General features: G+C 36.6%; 2 protein-coding genes across 2 annotated transcripts; one reads left to right on the forward strand and one right to left on the reverse strand.

The window, feature by feature from the left end:
• Positions 1-271: 271 nt before the first annotated feature.
• Positions 272-5,114, forward strand: LOC103713177 (phosphoglycerate kinase 3, cytosolic). The gene is made up of 6 exons (XM_008800005.5): positions 272-615; positions 2,892-2,969; positions 3,072-3,332; positions 3,639-3,956; positions 4,444-4,602; positions 4,686-5,114. The coding sequence occupies exons 1-6, from the start codon at positions 421-423 to the stop codon at positions 4,878-4,880; spliced, it is 1,206 nt and encodes a 401-aa protein (XP_008798227.1). The 5' UTR covers positions 272-420; the 3' UTR covers positions 4,881-5,114.
• A 3,309-nt stretch (positions 5,115-8,423) lies between these two features.
• On the reverse strand, positions 8,424-17,838 carry LOC103713176 (HISTIDINE TRIAD NUCLEOTIDE-BINDING 2). The gene is made up of 6 exons (XM_008800004.5): positions 17,719-17,838; positions 17,541-17,639; positions 14,991-15,077; positions 14,704-14,851; positions 8,711-8,828; positions 8,424-8,626 (listed from the first exon to the last, which is right to left on the reverse strand). Exons 1-6 carry the CDS (start codon positions 17,826-17,828, stop codon positions 8,559-8,561), a joined length of 630 nt encoding a protein of 209 aa, XP_008798226.3. The 5' UTR covers positions 17,829-17,838; the 3' UTR covers positions 8,424-8,558.
• Between the last annotated feature and the right edge of the window lie 4,982 nt (positions 17,839-22,820).

Below are 22,820 nucleotides of genomic sequence, written 5' to 3' on the forward strand. Positions count from 1 at the left end.
TGAGTCGGGTCTCGCCAAGGGGAGAGAATCGAAGGCTGCATTAATCACCGTGTACATCTCTGACCGTCTGATCCACTGCCCTTTCTGTTCGCCAGCCGTCCATTTCCAGGCCCACCGTAAAGCGGACAAAACCCACGGCGGCTCACCGAATGCTGCACCCTAAGCGGATCAATCAAGAATATGCTCGACCCAGCGCATGTTAGCAACCTATCTTAACCTACGCTCGCCCCTCCCTATATAAGAAAGTCCCCTCTCATCCTCTCTCTCTCGCTTGATCGCTTCCTTTCTACCTCCTCCGCTTCTCTTTCTCCGGTCGATTTTATAGATTTTCCTCTGTTTGCGATTGGATTGGATCGCGATCGAGTTTCTTCTCGTCGTGTGGTGTCTGTGGGTCTGTTCGGTGATTGATTTGGTGTGGTAATGGCGACGAAGAGGAGCGTGAGTACTCTCACTGGAGCCGATCTCAAGGGGAAGAAGGTGTTCGTGAGGGTGGATCTGAACGTGCCGTTGGATGACAACCTCAAGATCACGGACGACACCCGAGTGAGGGCCGCCGTCCCCACCATCAAGTACTTGATGCAGCACGGCGCCAAGGTCATCCTCTCCAGCCATTTGGTGAGCCTCTCGCTCTATCTCTGCAATCTATCTCCTCCTCGTTTTGTTTCTCCTAGATTGTTTCTTAGTTTTAATCAAAGTAGCTTCTTTTGATATCTTCTATTTTTTGTTATTTTGTTCTATTTTTTAAATTTTATTAAGAGGTAATTTGTTATTTATTGTTTTGTAGAGATTCTTATTTCTGTAGGGATTTAGAGCATTCCTTTCTATAGTACAATCAAGGTTTTAAAAGGTCTCACCTTTGCCCATTTTTGGATTTTCGTCTGGTTTTTATGGACAACATTTTTTTTTGGGTGACGAGACGAGGGAGGTAAATTTGTTATTAGTTTATGAAAGTGTCAGCTTGGAGGTTTTAATTTATCTATCAACTAACAATCTTGGGTTTTTTTTTAAAAAAATTTCGCCTTCGTTTTGTTTCTCCATGTGGTCCTTTCGTTTTGCTTTTTTAGGTCACAGATCTGTTTGTTTCATAGTATGATCCACACATTTTAAATCTCCTATCTTGTTCCATTTTTGTTGGTGATTTCTAGCTGGTAACAATGTGATATGGTAACAATGTGATACCTGAACGTCCACGCATATAGTTTTCTTTTAGGTTTTTGAAATGTGGAACTTTTGCTGAGAAGAGCGAGGTATATTATTGTTAGTTTATAAAGTTTTCGTTTTATGCAATTAGTTTATAAAAGCCTTCAGCTTGGTGGTTTCGATCTATCTAGCAACTCCTCAAATTTGCTGTTTCTGGTTCCGTTCTGCCAGACCTTTTTATTAAAAAAGGGCCTCGGACCTGTCCGCATAAAAAATGGTTTAAAAGTTCAACCTTTCTATTTAATAATCTGATATATCTCTTCAGTGATGGTGCGATTTATAAATGCGCACATGTAGCTCTTAGCTTTTATGAGTTTGGGAAATGGAGATGGACTGACCGTGGAAAACATATCTTTGCATGTGGTGGATCCTATGTAGGAGACCTTATTTTCATAATGTTTTTTTAACTTTTTGAAAAGTCCATGTTTGTAGACAATGCAATTGGAAGAACTGGAAATAGAATAAGATATCGCGACTTTGCATGAGTAATAAAAGAAATTGAGGTTAACTTTAGGTTAGGCATATTACAATTATACGACATTTATTTGACCTGATATTTACATCCTGGTGTTTTATATTGCTTAGTATATTGCCCACTTGCTTTTAATTCCATTTTTCTTTTGGTTGATATAAATGACCACCATCCATTGCTTTGTAATTCGAAGGTTAACATGTAAAAGGCTGCATGGATGTTTGGCTACTCTGTATAATTCCATTTAAACTTTTTCTCGCTTTCACCACCACCATTACTACTACTACTACTATTATTATTGTTATTGTTATCGTTATTATTGATATTGGTATTGGTAAATCTAAATGAAAATCATCCATTACATTGCAATTTTGTGATTATCATGTAATAGGCTGCCTGGCTACCATATGTACGTGATAATTTTATATCTGCATATTTGATAAGGGACAGCGGTGTATCTTTTGTGCTAAAGAATGATGAACCTTCTTTCGCATGAGGTGACTGTTGGATCATCAGCCGACTGCTTTGAGATTTGTACGAATGGATGAATGACGGACTTTTGAGTACTTTTGTGGTGGGTGATCCAGTGGTGATTTTGTGCGACGGAAAGTTAATCATTCTTTTGCCTGAAAGATACAACCCAGTCCCATTTGATAAAAATATGAAACCTTTAAAATTGTCTTAGGTGAAATATGGAGGAAGGACAGGCTAGGAGGAATGAGGGAGGTCATGATGCAGGGCCAGGGTAGTACCCTTTTGATATTATATTTTATTTTCACAATCTATAGCCTTTTGTGGCATGGTTTATCTTTTTCCCATAATTTGAGTTTGTACTAATAACTTTAGCCTTTGTTACCTGGAGCCAGATGTTATTCAAGAGTCATATCTGTTTCTTTCTGTTTTATAAAACTCTATTACTACATTTTTTGTTCCTTGCAGTTTTTTTATGCATCCCTCCCACCCACACCCCCCTCCCCTCCTCCTTTTTTTTGCCTTAGATGATATGCATGTTATATAACCTATGCTCAGCAGTTCATTACATTCACACTTGTGTTTTATAGATGCAGTGTTTCTCATATTTCAACTGTAATATATTTCTTGATAGGGGATCTTCGTTCTTAGTTTTTATCAATGCTTATTCATCATCTGAACTTGCTACCTCCTTTTCATTTCCTGGCTATTGATATATGGAACTTGTGGATTGGTTTTGAATTTTCAGGGACGTCCAAAAGGTGTCACTCCAAAGTACAGCTTGAAGCCACTTGTGCCTAGGCTATCTGAACTTCTTGGAGTTAATGTGTGTGAAAAATTGCCCCTGTAACTGATGCCTCTTTTGCGTTGTCAAACATTAAAGCTGGATTCTTTTTTTCATTTCTGATTCCTTAGTTCATTCAAATAGGTTGAGATGGCTGATGACTGTATTGGTGAGGGAGTTCAAAAGATGGTGGCTGCATTACCAGATGGTGGCGTCCTGCTTCTTGAAAACGTGAGATTCTATAAGGAAGAAGAGAAAAATGATCCAGAGTTTGCAAAGAAGCTAGCATCCCTTGCTGATCTCTATGTAAATGATGCCTTCGGCACTGCTCATAGGGCACATGCTTCAACAGAGGGAGTTGCCAAATTCTTGAAGCCATCTGTTGCAGGCTTCCTTATGCAGAAGGTATGATAGAGTTCTCATCATTTTTTTAATAAATCATCAAAGAAGAGAATCAATCATAGCTTGCCCCATTTAAAAATTATACTGTTGGAATTCATTATCCTGCTTGTTCGTATGGTATCTAATATGTGTCAAATATCTTATATATCTTTGACAATGGCCATACATTTTTGTCCGACGGGTATGCAAATATATTCCAATCCAAGTTTTGGTATTGTTAAAAAAACTACATTAGATGTTACTACTTCAATTATGTTGGTAGAATCCTGCAATTTGCATTCTCACGAAAGCTTTCACTGTTTCCCTTAGGAACTTGATTATCTTGTTGGAGCAGTAGCAAAGCCCAAAAGGCCATTTGCTGCCATTGTTGGTGGCTCAAAGGTGTCATCCAAGATTGGTGTGATTGAGTCACTTTTTGAGAACGTCGATATCCTTCTCCTTGGTGGAGGAATGATGTTTACCTTCTACAAGGCGCAAGGGCTCTCTGTTGGGTCTTCACTTGTGGAGGAAGACAAGCTTGATCTTGCTACAGCACTTATTGAGAAGGCAAAGTCTAAAGGCGTGTCTCTCTTGTTGCCGACTGATGTTGTTGTAGCTAACAAGTTTGCTGCAGATGCAGACACCAAGGTTTGTCCTCTTGCTTATCCCCTACGGATATTAACTTATTCAAGAGAGAGAGATATATAAAAAAAACTTTAAACAATTCAAAATCCCGAAGGCCTCTCTAAGCTTTTTTTGTTGCAACTTCTGTAAGAATTTGTGAACATGAAGTTTGATTTAGTTGTCATTGATTTGCTATGCACATTCTTTCTTTCATATACATGTAAGTAGGTACTGAACCTGTCGAAGAGAACAATAAAAGGAGGGGCATAAGCTGTGCATGAGTTGAAATGGTGATAGAATTGAAGTATTGTTTTGGCTGGTAGGTGGGGTTTGTTTTTTTGCCCTCCATCCAAGCGTGCTCGTACATGATGTGTCTTCATTGAAGGAACAGTTGGAATCCCAGAGATGAACTAAGTTTGCTAGTGGAAGTTCTGATTTGGCAATTCGACAGCCTGCATCGTCGGAGGTTATAAATTTGATGCTAACGATACTCATTTTCTTTGTTCTGTAGGTTGTACCTGCATCTGGTATCCCAGATGGTTGGATGGGTCTTGACATTGGACCTGACTCCATCAAGATTTTCAGTGAAACTCTAGATAGCACCAAGACAATCATTTGGAATGGACCAATGGGAGTGTTCGAGTTTGACAAGTTTGCAGTGGGAACTGAGGTAAATGATAAAGAACATCTCAAGCTTCATCTTATTGTGAGACAATAGTATAACACATACATTAACACTCTTTGATTGGTTAGGCAATTGCAAAGAAGTTGGCTGATCTGAGTGGGAAAGGGGCCACAACAATCATCGGAGGTGGTGACTCTGTCGCAGCCGTGGAGAAAGTCGGGCTCGCTGACAAGATGAGCCACATTTCAACCGGCGGTGGTGCAAGCTTGGAGCTGTTGGAAGGCAAGTCTCTTCCTGGCGTTCTTGCTCTTGATGATGCCTGAGCCTTGGACTATTTTTGTCTCGCCGCCGATCGCTTCTTGGCCCAGGTTTTGTTAGAGAGAGGTGGTATTGCTTGTTCTTGAGGCTACATTAAAAGTTCTGCTGATGATTTAATAAATATCCTTTCATGAAGTGCTTGTGACCAAAGACTCCAGCTTTCAAGAGACTTCGTTATGGCACATTACACCATAATTTTGGTTTTGAATAATATTTTGTAGCATACCCTTTGGCTGGAATCATGAATATTGGGTACTAGTGGGTTAGCGTCCCGGCTTGGTGTCCTGCCCTGATAAGATAATGAAAAAATGTTAATAAAAAGAACACTAAAAATTATGAATTTCTGATTAATTCACTTTGGATGCCATGAAATGATGATGGCCTTGTAATTTTTCAAAATTATTGCTTGAAGAAATGAAGAGCATCAGTGTGATTATTTGAACAGTAAAGTGCAATTAGAGGAAATGATTGAGATAACATAACTAAGGATTTAGTTAGGATTAATTCTGTGGTTACGGTTCATGAGGTTCTACTTATTTATTTATTTTTTTATTTTTTTGGAAATTATCTATTATAATGGGGATATGATGATAGCAGTTCATGTGACTGGCTTGGAATATAGGGGTGGCAATTTAGTCCGTTCCAAGGGATATCAGATCTGACCATAATTGGGCGGGTTTAGGTTAAGTTGGGATGGAACTTCTAAAGGAGTCTAATCCAAGCTAATTAATTAATCTGGTTGGTGACTTGGGTCAGGGCTAGGTTGGATGCTAGGTTTATCTAATACATTTTCAGTTGGGTGGGTTTGTTTCGAGTTAATCCAGCAAATAGATATTATCCTAAGTTATGATCATGTAAGACTGCCAAGGGGCAAATTGCTTAGCAAATGATGTACTAAGATATATTTATGTGCTTGGTTTCCTGATATCCTTATGGGCTAGCCTGTTGAAATTTCAAGAACTACTAAGGTTTCATTGCATCCTCACATGCGACACTAGATTAATGGGTAGTCCCTGAACTTTTCATTTATTTATTTATTTAAATGTTGGCCAGATGTAGGTCGAACTTTATATAGACACAAGTAAAATGGGACCATTCACTCTTCAAAACCTATTTATGCCCCAGGCAGTAACTAGAACAACCACTCAGCCAATATGTGGAAAAAAAAATAATCTGAGCAGTTCTTTTGAGTACATCGTTCGGATCTTTGGAGTAATCTACTAAGGTTGGAAGAAAGATTTGAAGTGAGAGGTTTTGGTTCTTATATAGAATTAAAGAATTCAAATAATGTTTTAAAGGATTACCATAAGATTTCAAGATATTGTGGAACAAAGTTTTTATTTTTTTGGGACAGATCCAAAATGTTCAAGGAGTTCCGATACAGTAATAATTTGTGGGCATAATTGCTTAGACAAATGCATTTTTTTTAAAAAATCTCTTAGGCAGAAATCTAGTTAGCGAGAGACTTTTATATAGGGTTACTGTAATGCATGACATTTGTTTTTTTTGTTAATTAATTTCAGTTAAATATACTATTTTGTTTGTCAAAATTTTCTAAAATTTCTCCGTGCCGACCCCTAACTGATGGGTATATCACAATCATTTTCTTTTCAGTCTTTAGGAGTGCTTAATATTTATTTCAATCAAAATATAAGTGGTAGGTTGGAAGTTGTTAATATTGAGAATAAAAGTAAGATATGGAGTTGTTAGTATTGAGGGGGAAAAAAAACTAAGTAATTTATGTTGAAGACTGTCTTTAGCAAACGTAGGTTGATAAGTCTGAAGTTGACACGTCATTTAAGAATATCACATTCCTAGCTGAATTAGAGAAACTCAAAGATTTTGCATAAATTGAAACCAAAAGAAACAAGAAACTATTTTCGCCATCTCTAAAGCTCAATCACTGGAAATCCAAAGGAAGCAACTTTATAGAGAAAAAAAAGGAATAGAGAAGCTGTAATAACAAGGAACTCTAGCAGCAGAGAATGCCTTTCGGCAATGGATACTCTTTTGAGTTTAGGAACATCTAAAGGAAGAAAAAAAATAAGAAATGGAGAAATGGAAGTTAAAAATAAGAGGAAAGGTGGCGAGCATATGTTCTCAGCTGGGTTAGTGGTTAATCCAAATGCATGACTTGGACTATTGGATTTAATAAAATACAGAATAAGATTGTATTGCCATCTTAGCTCAGCTGGTAAAGAGTATGGCTTTTAACCATGTTGTCGTGGGCTAGATTCTTATTAGTTGATTCAATTTGAGCTTCCCAGCTACATGAGTGTGTTTCATTAAGAGTTTGTTTGGTGTCCAAAATTTTTAAAAAAAGGTTGCTAATGATCTTAAAAAAATTCCTTCTCAAGAGAGAACAATTTTAAGCAAAGGTGGCAAAAATTGACTTTGACTTGAGAATCCATGGAGCTGGTAAATCAGGGTTTTCCTTTTTTTTTTCCAGGCCATTGTATTGGTGTACTCAAGTCATGAGGGTAGAGTTCCATTTGCGTTAGGATAGCATAAATCCAGTTGAACCGTGACTTTGAATAAAAATCTTATGAATGATTGGCCATTTTTAATACTAACAGTATAATTCAACTTGAAACTGATTCATTAAAAGTATTAAAAAAATTGATTTAGATAATTATATTGGGTCGGTCAGCAATTAAGCCTTACAAATTAAATTAGTTTGAGTCAAATGAGTCAAGTTGGGTCTTGGGAGCTGACTCATTGGTCGGCATGGGTCAAACGATCTTGACCAAATGCCAAGTCAAGTGGATGTCAAGATTTAGTATATTGTTATCAAACTTTGACCTGATCTGAAACAAACCCATGGTCAACCCTAATCTTAAGAAAGAAAATCTAGAGAATCCTCTTATAGCAATTTAGTTATGAGGTATCCCACCAAACAACAAAAATCTATTTTTATACAACAATTTTCTATTTATTTTTTGTAATATAATCAAATGATAGAAAATTCTTAATATTCTTTTCTTTTTCACTATATATTTTTTAAAAAAACTTTCTCGGTAACCAACCAGAGCCAAATGGACTCATTTAGTGGTAGCCTACTCCCTAATTTTAATTGGGCAATGAAACCTTTTTGAGAAACAAAATATTCCTCTACCAACTGAGTCTCATTCACTTCAACAATGCTATTTCATAAGCATACTATGACTATCACACATAAGTTGCATCCCAGGGTTACTGGCTCTAGTTAGAGATGGAGCTACCAACCTTTGAAAACCCTGTCATCATGGTTCATTTGCAAAGCGAAAGTAGGTTTACTAAGACAATATTTTTCCATATCCATGACCCAACATGAACGCTTTTGGATCAAAAACAGATGCCAAGGTTGGTCATGTTGGTAGCCGCATCGATACCTGTAATTGTCGAACCTTAGGTCAATGTTATAAATCCTTGTTTGTTAATAATCTCTGTTAAGAGCTAGCTACCTTCAATTTTGTCCACCAATCACTTCATTCTTGAATGCCAATCTCAGGCCCAAATGAGAAAGATGAAAGGTTGATTCTAGGTTGGCAAACAATTGGAAAAGAATCTGAAAGGTTCCAACAACAGCTTATCTATGAGTATCTTGATCGATTCCATGAACTGCGATTACATAAATTACAAGGGGAACTAGAAACAAATGAAGAACCCTCCACAAATTTGAAAAGAACAAAGAAACATCCAATTTAACCAGGAGGCCATTTCATTTGCCTTCCTCCCAGTATGTGTAAATGTAGATGGTACACCGATTGACCTGACACAAGAAAGACATGATCCTAATGGCATGACATATAATAGATATTAGCCATTAATAGAGGAAAACTGGATATAAACTTACATGCTTCAGGACCATTGTTGATAACAACTCGAAACCCATCCACTATGCCTTCCTTCTCGGCCACTACTTTTGCAGCATAAAGCAGATGACCCAAGATCTCAGCATGCCTTGATTCAGCCTAAACAGGTAGGCATCAACAAATGAACTACTGTTACTATTGGCGCTTGTATAACAGCAGAATGAGGAGTGGCAATAAATGAGATTTATTTTGCCATAAAATGGTTCAACAATATAACTCGATAAAGAGAGCAATTTGTTGCAACTATCTCTTCCATAAAATTAAAGATCTAGTCAGTTTTGTAAACTGGCCAACAAATTTAAATAAGAAATGCACAATATATGCGGCAATATAAGGATGAGAAAACTGCATTAGAACTGGCAAGAACCTTAAGAAATGTTGATGTTTTTTATTATTCATAAAAAAACATCATGGGTTACCTCATGTTTTATTTGAGTACTACTAATTAATTTACTGTTTGGATAAATGTTTCAACATTTGAAGGTTGAAGCATGGATTTTACATTCCAATTTTTTGTTATATCACATGGACCAGATTTCCAAAATCAGAGACAACAGCAAATGGAACTTGGAGGAGCAGATAAAATGACTAGTGCAATAATAAGCAGATTCTTAATCATAATCATTTAACTTTGCCACAAGTATTCAGGGTTGGCAATAAATAAGATCGATTTATTTGCCATAAAATGGTTCAACAATGTGACTTGATAAAGAGGAGCAATTTGTTGCAATTGTCTCTGCAATAAAATGCAATATCTTTTCAGTTCCATAAACTGGCCAACAAATTAAAATAAGAAATCTGCAACATATAAAGCGATATAAGGATTTTAAAAAAAACTGCATTACAACTGGCAATGAATGTTTTGTGTGTGTTGTTGTGTGGGGGGGGGGGGGGGGGGGGGGGGGGGGGTGGTTGATGGAGAGAATAACAAACATCACCACATTGCTTACTATCTTTCTCCTTACTTTCACATAAATGTTTTGGCTTCTGAGTTCTATTGCTGCAATACTTACTATATGTTGTCTAGTGAACCCTTAGGCTGTGTTCGGAAGTGCAATTTCGGCAAATAAAAGCCTCATAACCCACTTATTTCATCTCTATGCAGCCAAATGATCATTTAAGCACATGGCATAAACCACCTTTTCAGAAGCGCAGAATGGGTATCTAAAAAATAATTGGTACACCATAAATGCTTTACTTTTTCACCTTCTAACCCATTTACCCCACTTAATCAAGGAATAATTTACTCCAGTAAATGGATGAACGACTTAACACTCCCTTTTCCCCTCCAACGTATTCCATTTAACCCAACTATTCTGATTTTTATCCCATTTCCAAAAGTAACCTTAAGGCTGCATTGGAAGCGAAATAAATTAACGAGTAAATGGGTTAACTTACTCATGCTCCTCTTACTCCGGAATAAATTACTACATCCTACATGGAGTAATTTATTCTGGGGTTAACTGCAGTAAATAGGTCTGGAAGGCAAACGATTGTTATTTCGGAAAAGTGGTTTAACCCAAATGTTCCAAAACAAGCCTTTAGCTGAAAAAGAGTGGAATAATTGGGTTAAACATCTTTTACTCCCTCTATCCCGCTTCCAAAAGCAGACTAAGTAGCAGGAAACTTCAATTTAGGTATGTACCTGCTTCCAAATTGGAATCTCTCCAGAAACTCTTCAATGCACATGCTTCCTAATTACTTCCTTAATCCATATTTTTTAAGACATCAATTCCCTATACCCATACTAGGATCTGCTCCTGCACCTGCATTTCCTAACCAAAGCTTCATTACTTCTGATGTTTGTTTTGCAAAATGTCTTGTTTTGTGAGCTTCACTTGTTCTTCCTTCTCCCAAAAATCTTTGTTTGTTAGTTTTATGCATCATCTTGGTGACAAGTTAAATACTCAATATACAAGATGCATCTCTAGGGTGTCCATACATGAAGGGTACAAGTGTTAACCAATTTAAACTGTGAAAAAGAAAATATTGACTGTCCTGTGTTCCTTGCTTCTTTACCCAAGTCTCTAGTGGAATCACTTTCAATATATTTCTGTATGTTAATTCGATTAACTTTGCTTGTGCATCAGATTCAACTGGACCTTTACACTGAAGTCTATGTTATAAGAAGAAGAAAGCAACACATGTTCAAGGCTAGCAACCACCTTTTACTCAAGTACTAATAAGGAAATACAACAAGCCTTCTGAAGTATGGAACCAACCAATTGCCAGCAATTCAAAGGTTCACCAATATTATATGGCTTCAAGGAAAAATGTCAACACCAACAAATCTATGATATGTTTCAGCCAATGTGTCCATCCATGATGGCAGCTGCAAATGCAATAATTGCTCGATATTCAAGCTAACAAGGACTCTTGGACATATCTAGCGATATCCATCTCTGGTAAGAAATTGCAAGTTCTGACTCTGATGCTTTAGTGACTAAGCTCAGGAACAAGTACTTTGGCTGGGCATGGAGGGCTACGACAATGGCTGGGAGGGTGACTCTCATTCAATTGATGCTCACGTGCCATTCCAACATACCTTCTTGCACATACTTGGGTTCAGGGGTCTCTCCTTGATCGCATTGAGGCTGATAAGAGATCCTTCTTGTGGGCTAGTGGTCCATCTTCTTGCAAGCTACACCTGGTGGCTCAGGATCAGGTATGCACCCCCAAGGCACTAGGCAGGCTTGGGATTACCAGCATTACAGCCAGATGCTAAGCTGCTCTAGCTCAATTGGCTGACTTGCACCCTCAGAACTTATGGTCTTAACTGGTTCCTATAGTGTACCAAATACACTGCGTCTCCCTAGGAAAGGAGACTGTTGACTCTTGGATTTGGAAAGCCCATTACTCATGACCAAGATCTCACACTTCCTCAACTTTGATGGCTTTTGCGACATGGACAAACTGTCTCTATTTTTGATGATGCATGGCTAACAATAGTGCTACTTTGGTTCTATCCTTTTGGCACGATCAGGCTTTTGACCCTGACTTCAGGGCTTGTGACTTGTGGACCATGGATAAGGAGTGGGACCTCAGTAAACAGCACTGGCTTCTTTCTTTGGATCTAGCAGCTCTGGTGTCTCTGTTCCCTATCCCACAGGTTAATGCCAATGATATACTTTGTTGGGCACCAACTGGTAGCCTGACTTCCTTGTTGGCTGATATTGTGCATGCAACTGCTCCTACAGAACACCCTTTGTGCAACATTAGTTGCAATTTGGAAGCTAAAGCTTCAACCTCGTGTGGCTTTCTTTTGGTGGAAGGCAGCTCAGGAGAGATTGCCGACGGCAGAGATGCTCCATCAGAGACAACTGTTGCCTCAGCTTCATCTCCATCGTGCCACTACCTAGAAGAGTCAGTTGAGTATGCAGTACTTTCATTCATGCATGGCGGGGGAAGCCTTGCCTTCATCACAAGATGCATCACTCAATGGGAGACCATTGTTACACTAATCCAGCTTATAACTATTGGCTCAAGCTGACGATCCCTATCATTGAAGGCTACTGTCATAGCTTACGTGAAGGCATTTTGGAGGTCACGGAATGATATACTCTTGAACAGCAACCTTGCTCCACCTTAATGCCTTGCATGCATAGTAGTGCAAGCCATACTACAATATATTCAAGCTATGGTGCTCAATTCACTAGGTAGCACTTGATGTAGTGGGATAGCCCAGCCTTCAGGACTTCCTCGACCCTATTTCACCTGGCTGCCCGCCCTCTCTTATCCGTTTGCTGAAAGTGAACTTTGATGCCTTTTTGCATAGAAAACATTATCTGTGATCGTAGCGGCAGAGTCTTGGCTGCTGCTTCTCTGTAGGTCCCTCAATCTACAAGGACTGGCAGAACTTCGCATGACATGGGAGTTTCTTCGTATGGTTCTTCAAAGTTTTAACCCAACCAAACTCTACTCAGAAGGTGATTTGATGATAGTTGTATGCTGGGTCCATCAGGGACCAAACTCCCTTTCTCTCCCCCTAGCTCATGCATGCATGTAGGGTGTCTGTTCTTTTCTTTCTCAGCTTTAGTACTTTCCTGTGCACCACATATACAGGGAAGCCAACGAACCCGTTGATTGGTTGGCCAATTACGTAGTCACTCACCAAGGCAATCACTTTTGGGAATATAATGTTACCACAACCTCTTTTGGATATTGCACATGCGGACGCAACTAGTTGTATATACTCTAGAATACTAAACTTGTATTGTTTCTATAATACCAAAAGAAACTAGAAAGAGAAAAAGTTCAAAGTCTGATCCCTTACCTGTTAGTGAACAATAAGAAAAGCATTTTTCACTAATTTCTACTAAAGATTGAAGATATAGTGGTCAACATCAACCACCACCCTACCCCTAACAAAAAAACTAGAAAAATAAGGTTTCATGAACTCTGTGATGGTTGTACCCATGATACACAACCCATCCTCACCACTCACAGTGCATGTTCCTCCGACATTCCTCCGACATCAAAATATCATAAAAAATCATTCTAAAAAGATTCTTTTAGACCCATTGACAAGAGCATTTGATCTAGTGATGGAACCAAATATATGTTGTGATAATAGTTAGTCAAGTTCAAAATTGTATCTTCTCATATAGTTTAGAATAATGACTGGAAGGGTGAGTAGCCAAAGAGTACAAGTACTCCCTACAATAAGGAAAATGCTTACCAACTAAAATGTCAAAAGATTGCTGAAATATGATATTATTAATGACATCAAAACTGTCCATATAAAATGAGGTCCAGACCCAACAACACTGACCCAAGCCCAAATTTCACCAAGGCCCGACCCCTCCCCAAAAGAGTATAGGCTGGAAATTGTATTTATCAAGAGATTTTACAGATACCGATGGTCATTATATGCAGGTAGCTATATATTTGACTAAGTCTTTTTTGTTTCTTTTGAAATCTTTTAGTGTATCATGTAGTCTTTAGTACTTTTTAATGTTACTTCTTGTGCATTCATCCCTTTTAGACATGAGGTGCATTTATTGTCTAGTTAAATAGGTGCACCAATAGAGATGAAGAAAAACTTTCTATGTATAAGGGTTTCTTACAGGAGACGGGAAGAGTTCTTTAGTTAGTGAAAATTTGTCCTTTTTTTTTTTACCTTTATAAGAAAGAGTTCCTCTTTCTCCTTGTGATATCTCCTTTTTATCTAGCAATTGGAGTAACTACTGAACACCAAATGTTGAACAAAAAATGTTTCCTAATTGTAGAACAATGAACAAATATATGGTCCACCCTTCATATTTTCTAGTCAAAGAAAGCAATAACTCAGTAGGCACACTCTGCTATGACAATGAACATACCCAAGAACTAGGAGTTTTGTCATAAGCAATTTGGGGGGAATAAAGGAATACCCAAATTGGCAAACCAAATCTCAACTATTTATCATGAGTTAATATAGACAATGCAGTCTATAACAAGACTTAATTGAGTGGGTACAAGAGCAGGTGTAGGTGTGGGTATATGGGGTAGTGGGTATTTTAAAAACACTTGAATTAAGGAAGCAGTTAGGAAGTGGGTGCACATTCAAGTTTCTAGAGGGATTCTGAAGTGGGTATATTACCATAGATAGAAGTTTCCTCCTACGAAGGCCTTGACATTTTTCTGGTTGTACAGGTTGATTCGAGTACAAACTTTTTTCTTGTTAAAAAAAATGAAAGCAAGATTTTTTCGATACCATTATTAGAAGCAAGTCATATTATGAACATTGGATTTAATTTATCTAAGAATGCCCATGTTAAATTTTTCTCAAGTTTGACAATTGGAGATGCAAGGGATGTCATATTTGTTTCCCATTTAATCAAGACATGCAAAGAAAAGAGATCCTCTAGGGTCAAGTTCAAGTTTTCTTTTCTTTTCTTTTTCGATGAATATCATTAATTCATTTTCTTTATAAGCTTGTGCACATCAACATATAAAGGGTATAAATTAAAGCAAAGAGAACTGCCTCACATACCTTCCCTAGCTGGGTCAACCCATCCCTAAACTTTGGGATGAGTAAAACATGTACAGGAGCTTGTGGGTTAATATCTCGAAAAGCCAAAACTTTATCATCCTCATAGATGATAGTCGAAGGAATTTCCCTTGCTATAATCTTGTCAAATCTGGAAGAAAAAGAAGAGGAAAATGAATGGAGGAAGCATAAAAGTAACATTATGCATGACTGGTCTCATATGGTGCAAACTGCAACGTATCAAAAACTTTTATTGAAGAATCGAATAAGTACATAGGTCAAAGCCTTACATGGTGGGACCTCCGTTATCTACACTGGCTGCAGCTGCTTTGGCAGAAGCTTCTTCATTGACTGAGGCAGTAATATGGCATACGCGTCTGACTTATAGAACAATAGTAACTGAGATGTTTATGAAATTCTAGAGCACAATTTAAAAAATATTTATAGAAGCGATTCTCTAGTTAAAGGAAAAAATTAATAAAAACGGGCTAGAATGCATCACAGTAGTATCTATCAGCAATATTAAACAACACAAATCAATTGAAATTTGCTACTTCAGGACTTCGAAATGATTCAAATGTACAAAGGAATATTGCAGCAAACAACATAAGGAACATAAACTCAATGCAGACAATTTAGGAACAAGAATTATGAGGGAAGCAATTCAGTAATGCTACTTCATTATTGCCATTCTTGGATCGAAATGATAAATTGTATCACCAATCACTGATGCAAGGCATATCTGGGAGAAAAAGAGGGGGGGCGGGGGCGTCTGGTGGGAGGAGCAGGAAGAGAATCCCTAATGAGCACCATAAACAACCACATACCAACACGTGGAGGAAAGAATGTCTAAATGTAAAACTGTTTCTGAATTCAGCCTTCCATGTTTTCAGATTCTTTGAAGATTCTTATGTTTTGCCTTCTAAAATATTTAACCATTCTAATCTCATGCTTGTAGTTTCAACCACAATCTCTAAAAAAAGCTTATTCAAAAAATATAAAGCATTTATTCTCATGCACATAAAAAGAGCAGAAGGTAACCACATTGATGTACATTCCCTAATGTTTCTGTAGGTTCCTGACATAAACCATTTATAAATTAAACTTGAGACTTTCAGTGACAGGTTCTGTATTGCACTTAGGTCTATGAATGATGCCATATTCCTCATTGGAAACTACTGGAGAGAGGAACAAGTCATGATACCTGCAAGATTAGCTGCCAGAGAGGTAAGTTCATTCAACTAGGAAGCAACGTAGCAAGAATTTTCTAGATTAGGATAGAATATCCTACAGCCCCCCTGCATGCCAAAAAAAAAGGAAAAAAGAAATGCAAGGTTTAATATGAAAGACTGCACCCATTTCTATGGCACAAATCATTATGCGAAGAGCAAAGTTAAGCCAAAAAATTCCATTCAGGAAAACCTTGGACTTTGAGAGGAGCAAAAAGTTTTGCACCTTCTCCTAAACAAAACTTACTACTAATTTTCTGGCTAAAAAGAAAACCAGATGCTAAAACTTGTATCTCCTCTTATTTCCTTATCCACCAATCCTCATTGTTAATTTCAAAACAAACTCAATCAAGAAAGGAAAACAGAGGTCGACCACATTATTCATTAAGACTACTTTTTATCACCTGGAGATCATGTAGAGAAAAACAACTTCAAGTGAAAAGCAAAACATAGGAGGGCAAATGTATCAATTTAATCCCTATAGAGTTATAGTTGACGGTGACTCTCTACCATAAAGAATGGAACAAGCTAACACTCTTAATAACATTTTATAACAAGAGACTAACATATCTCTTGAAACCAATAACAAACATCCTTAATCATTTACTTGAGAATGATGCCATGTTCATAATTGAACTAGGATTTGTTTTATAGTTTGAGCATCTTTTTCACATCTGAATGCCAAACAAGTGTCAGCTATCAACATCCTTATTGGGGTTCGATCAGAGTTGTTATTGGATGACAGATTATGCAAGCATCATATGCTTGCACTGAGCACCTTTTGTTCTTCCGTGCTGGCATTGATTATAATACCCTATAATGGCCTATTATGCTTGATCCTCTTATCTTTTACATCACTTGAATGCAAGATCAGTTTGGTTTGATATCCTTCCCTCAGCAATTGTACTTTCATAGAAGACTCAAACCTAGAAGAACAAAACATATAATAAAGACAGCGTCTGCCCTCGAAAATGAAGGCCAACTATCTAATGAATGAGCAAGCAATGCAACTTCCAAAAATGAATGAAGCACCTCAAGATTAATTTTCATTTTGACACATTTCTAACACTTTCTTAAATCTAGTTTTTGAGCACATCATGAACCTTGTCACGAAGATTCGTAATAACATGCATGCACTTGTCAGGTTTCACTTAAAATTGTTAACATGCAAACATGATTCCAAACAAAAAGAAATAAGTTCTGGCGCATGCTCCAATTTTTTCAGAGGCGAAGAGGATAGATACCACCCTTCCCTAAAAAGCAATGCCTCCTAGATACTGATTTCTATTATGAAACAAAGAGCAAAGCAAGGAGGGAACGGAATTTCCTTTCCACAAAGAAAAAAAATCCAATTTTTACTCAAAATTTAGACCCATCTCTGTCCCCTTTACTTTCCTGTCCTAAATAAACTGCAACCATAGCAAGCAAGCCATCAGTTTAACAATTAACCTAATCCAAGCCCTGTTTGCTCAACAAGGAATTTAGATAGACCCATAGATGTAGGGTTTGCTCATTTTGGTCGAAGATATCTCCAACCAAAGTCCAGACTCAAATACAGAATTTAATCACAAAATGGAGGAAAAAGAATTGGGGCATCAATGTAATTCAAACCTCTCCGGCCGCAACGAATATGAGGGAGCTCGGAGAACATCAATCGAGAGCTTGGAGAAGGGTTTTGGAATCGCATAAGCTCGAAGAACCCGAGAAAACCTGGTCTCATAGAGCAAGAAACCACTTAAAAGTGGGGAAGAGGGGGCGGGGGGAGAGAGAGATGAGAGAGAAAGAGTACCGGAAGAGAGAGAAGGCAGTCGTTAGCGTCGCGGCCATGGCTTTCACCGGAGCACCGAAAGAAAATTGGTGGGGGGAAGCATTCCAAGCCTGGCCGGGTCTACAGCCCATCAAACCGATATGATTTTTTTAAAAAAGAAAAAAGTTCTTATTTTTTTCATATAAATCGATATATTTGGAGGCTTAGTACGTCTAATTTGCATGGTGTTACATTTTGTTTAATGATAAATCGATCTAACATAATGCTTGATTAGATCACTAATTTAAATTAAAAAAACTACAATTAAATTTAAATCCACTAATTATTGCTTTTTATATATATATATAAAATTTAGCACGCACACAACTACCAAACTAATTCAAAATAGTTGTTATTATTTTTTATTTTATTAATCAACCAATTATCTTTCGTAATACTTGATTAATTTTTTTTGATAAGCATAGTTGGTCATCTCAAACAAGATTTAGTCCATTAGGTATTTTAATAGGTAATGACGTTTTGATAATAGTGTCCATGCCACCTATTAGTAAAATATTAGTTAACATGAGAATTTTTTTTGTTTACCTATGGCACTAATGCATGATAGCACATGTGATTTTGATGTTTTAGAAAATTTTTCCTATTATATATATATATATATGGACTTCATTTGAATGCTCATTAAGAAAGAGGAGACATGAAACAATGAAGTTGATTAAGCTTATATTTGCTTTAGATCCAAACTTCGGTTAGTTTGTTTCCTTTCTTCATTCTCTACCAAAACCATGGAATAGTTTTCTTCATGTTCATACTATATGTGAATATTTTTTGTTCAAGATAGGACATGAAATGATTCAAAAAAAAAGTCACCATATATTTGGATTTTGTTTCAAATTAGGTAGATGAAAATTTACCAATGTCATGCTCTCTAAATTTTGCTTCACAAGATGATAAAATAGGTAGAAGATGAAAATAAACTTTTAATATTTTTATATATAAAAGAAGAGATGATGAATATAGATTTAAGATCCCCCAAGACTCTCATGCCCCATTAGATTTATCTTCTTAGTTAGCATGTGAATTGTTTGAGAAGCATAATTGCTATCCTCAAAATTGGGACATGCCAAACCCTCAAATCTTTGTTAAGCTATCGCTACTTGTATTTGTGCTAGAAAACTAATTTTCTATATCCATTGATGTGCTATGTGATAATATCTTGCTTGCTTATAATTATTTTTCTAATAGAGTAATTTATTCTACTTTTTTTACAACCACCAAAACTTAAATGACTCTTAGCAATTTTTAAATAGAACTTGTCGTGGATCCACTTTAGGTGAATGATTTTAAATGTGTATACGATCATTCTCAACACTTGATTGTTCTTAAATAGAACTTGTTTAGTTTATTTTAATGTGAATTGGCATTGAATGCTTTAATTGTAGAGTCTTTTTTCAAAAATCTTTTTTGTTGAATTCTTTTAAGTTTAAATTCAAGGCCAACTATGTCACACACTTATTATTATAATTTGTATGAGGTAATTCAAAATGGCCTACAATCATGGGCATTTTTATATGGATTTTTGTATGTAGAGGTCATGTAATTCTTTCTGATATGAATAAAATTTGATGATGTTGATGATATTTTATAAATTTACTTTATTGCAACTAGACCAGATCCAATTTAATTAGATGATTTCTAGATGGACATACAATTTCTTCTTGCAATTTTATTATTTTGTCAGTCCATTGCTTATTTTTTTATATCAATTTTTCTATTTTATTTTTTGTATGTTGCCATACTTATCAAAGATTTTACAATTGCTAGAAGCTTATAGAGTCATGTACCGCTTGATTTGCAATGCCGATGAGTTTAGAGGCATCATTTTAGACTAATCTAGTGAGGGAAGAGGTGATCCTCCAAATGTCCAAAAGCAATGGATGCATATTATCAAACCGATTTATCCATTTTGATATCTAAGAAATCACTATTTTAGAGTCTTGTTCTGGCTATTTAAGTTGTTGTTTGTGGGCAACAAGCTTGTGGTTAGGTTTAGTAATTGCACAGGCATACCACTAGCATCGGATAGCTAGAAAGGAGATAAAAGAAGGAGATAGTGATGGTAATATAGGTTTAAATGTCTTGACCTTCAAGAACTTTCGCTTTGTCATCAAATATGTACCTACAACAACGAAAATATATTCGTTATGAAAGAAGAAATATGTGGTGACAATATTTTTTGTTACAAGAAATAGGAAAGTTTATCACACTATAACATCTTTTGTCACGAAAGATTAATATTTGGTGGCATATATGAACTCATAACAAAAAATCCAAAATATTTGGGGCAGCAAAATTTGGTGCCATATTTTTGGTGATAAAATATTTTGACAAAATAATTTTGATCACTAAAAATTTGCAGACATTAGTTTAGAGATGAAACCTTATTTTCTTCACCAAAATTATAATAGTGTGTGATGCAATTTTTGGTAAACAACATTTGCAGGTTTTTTTTTTTGAAATAAAATAGGAATAGGCAAGGTGAAATTATGACCGCCAAAATATATGTAGTATGCAATAGATAGCACCAGCAGATTTTGTAAATTGTTAGTGTTGATAAAATTTTGTTATAATATAGTAATGATCATCACAAAAAGGTTCCCCTTAATATAGTAGAAGCAAAAAATTTGGCACCTATATTTTTGATGATGATTTTTTTTTTACTAAAATTTTCATCATTGAAAAAATTACTAGCAATAATTTGGTAACAAAACCTTATTTTCATCACAAAAAAGTTTCCCCTCAAAGGGCATCAAAATTTGCCACCATATTTTTGGTGGCTAAATTTTTGTACAAAAATAATTTTCATCGTTAAAAAATCATAACAACAATTTGATGATGAAACCTTGTTCTCTTCATAAAATTGCAATCATTTGGAACACAATTGGTTTTGTCACCAACACCAATTATAGAGGATATCTAATTTTTTGAATTGAAACAAGAATAGGTGACAAGAAATTTACATCATCCAAAACATAAATATTTAGTAACGTAAGATATTTTGTCACAAAACTTATGAATTATTAGTGATGACATTTTTTGTCACAACATATTAAAGATCGTTAGAAAAAAATGCTTAACTATGGTGGGAATTGGTGTTGTATTTTTGGTGATGAATTTTTCTACAAAAAATATTTTCATCACTAAAAAAAGTAACATTAGTTGCATGATGAAAGCTAATTCCCCCCCCCCCCCCCCCCCAAAATTATACTTTTGCTGACAATTTTTTTTCATCAAAATTTTTATCACTAATAATCTTTTTTCTTAGGCTTCAAAGTCATGAGAAGAGTGCCCTGGCGCACTCTCAAAATATTTTCCTTGTACTATGTACTCTTGACATTTGCATGCATATGCCTTACACAAAATCTATGATCAGCAGTTGGAAGGATGGATTAAAATATCACCACTAGACATTGCAAAAGGTATAACTACAATAAAAATGTTATATACCATATAGAGTCGAATCAAAACTAGTAGAATTTAACTAATAATGCTTACTTTTTGCCTATCAGATATGAATGCCCATCCATGGTCTTCATAGGCCCAATTAGCATTGTTCTTTGCCTCAACTATTAACCAAGCTATGGGGTACATGTTATCATTCCCATCTATTGTAGCTAACAATTGACCCCCAAAGGATCCTCTAAAATAGCATCCATCCAGGATAATTATGGGAAATCCTATCTACAGGCATTAAGACAAGCATAGGGTCTTTTGAAAATAAGTTGGCTACTCTTAGCTGGGCTCCTTATATCCATCAATGTTGTGCTTTTAGGGTTTCTTCTCCTAATAATATCATAATACTCCTAGAGATAGATATATTACTCCTAATGGTTCTTGACACAATAGAAAAAGAACGAAGTGGCGATTTGATTGGCGAGGTTATACTTTGAATATTAATACAAAAATAGAAAAACTAGATTGAAGAATTTTTCACCTGGTGAAAGAAATTCTCTTAAAAAAAATTTACTAATATCTCAAAAATTGTTTCTTACAATGTATTGCATACATATTTATAGGACATGATATCCTAACCCTAATTCGGGCATTAAACCTGATTCTGAATCATACTCAATAATAAGAAAATATGCTAGAAATATCTATTATAAATATGAAAATATGACTAAAATTTGATACAAATAGCCTAGTAGGGTATTCAACCTGGCTCCTTTCATGCTTGGTATGGCCCAATTAATCATAATACCTGTTGGCTATATCTTGTGCCGCATCAGTTCCCTTATATCATTTAAAGTACTTTTGTTTTGACCCTCTTGACCTTCCCCTAGAACCTTTTAAACTCCATTTGTTATTAGATCTAATGTCCTCTATATATCTCTCAACTAGATATTTAGATGTGACATTATGGTTATGGAATTGCCCTCCACACTTGTTTGTTTTAAGGAAGGTTTTAATCTAAATTGTATCCTCCCTTTACATTGGAGAGCATGAATTATCTACCCACAGTCCTTACAAACTGCTATCACTCTGCTACTTTCATTCTTCATATATTTGAAATCAAAACCTGTGAGACACGAGGCTGAAGTCGGCAGCCCTCACCGACTTCAGCCCCGATTCAATTAGGGAAGGAGCCAGAACAGAGGATCGCGATGGCGATCCTCTCCGGCTCCTCCGGGGGTGCAAACGGGGCAAGGGCGCCGCGGGAATCCCGCGGCACCCCTTCCAGTCCATCCGCGGCCGATTCACGTGTTGGGAACCCGCCCATGCCGCTGATATTTCAAAAATTTTTCAGATGGCAGCGGAATCGGCATGCACGAGTTCGACGTTCATCTCATGAACGTTGTTTCGAGACCTTTCGTAATTAGGTAAGAATTAAATCCTTTTAAAACTAATAGGAAGATCAAATCTTCACCTTGCGCGGGTAGATGATCACCGCGAATCTGAATTCGTGGTTTTAGGAAGAGGGTTCGCTTGAAGCCGTTCAAACGTCCGGCCTCTACGGGTATCCACACGAAGCAGAGGACCGATCAAAGCTTTCTCGTCTCCCCGGGGTGCTAGCTCCCTTGCAGAGACTTCCTTTGATGGCTGATCTCCTCTCTTTCTTTCAA

This window comes from Phoenix dactylifera, chromosome 14 (genome assembly GCF_051530095.1).
Source record: "Phoenix dactylifera cultivar Ajwa chromosome 14, Ajwa_hap1_PhDact_Kaust_v1.1, whole genome shotgun sequence".
Classification (NCBI taxonomy): domain Eukaryota; kingdom Viridiplantae; phylum Streptophyta; class Magnoliopsida; order Arecales; family Arecaceae; genus Phoenix; species Phoenix dactylifera.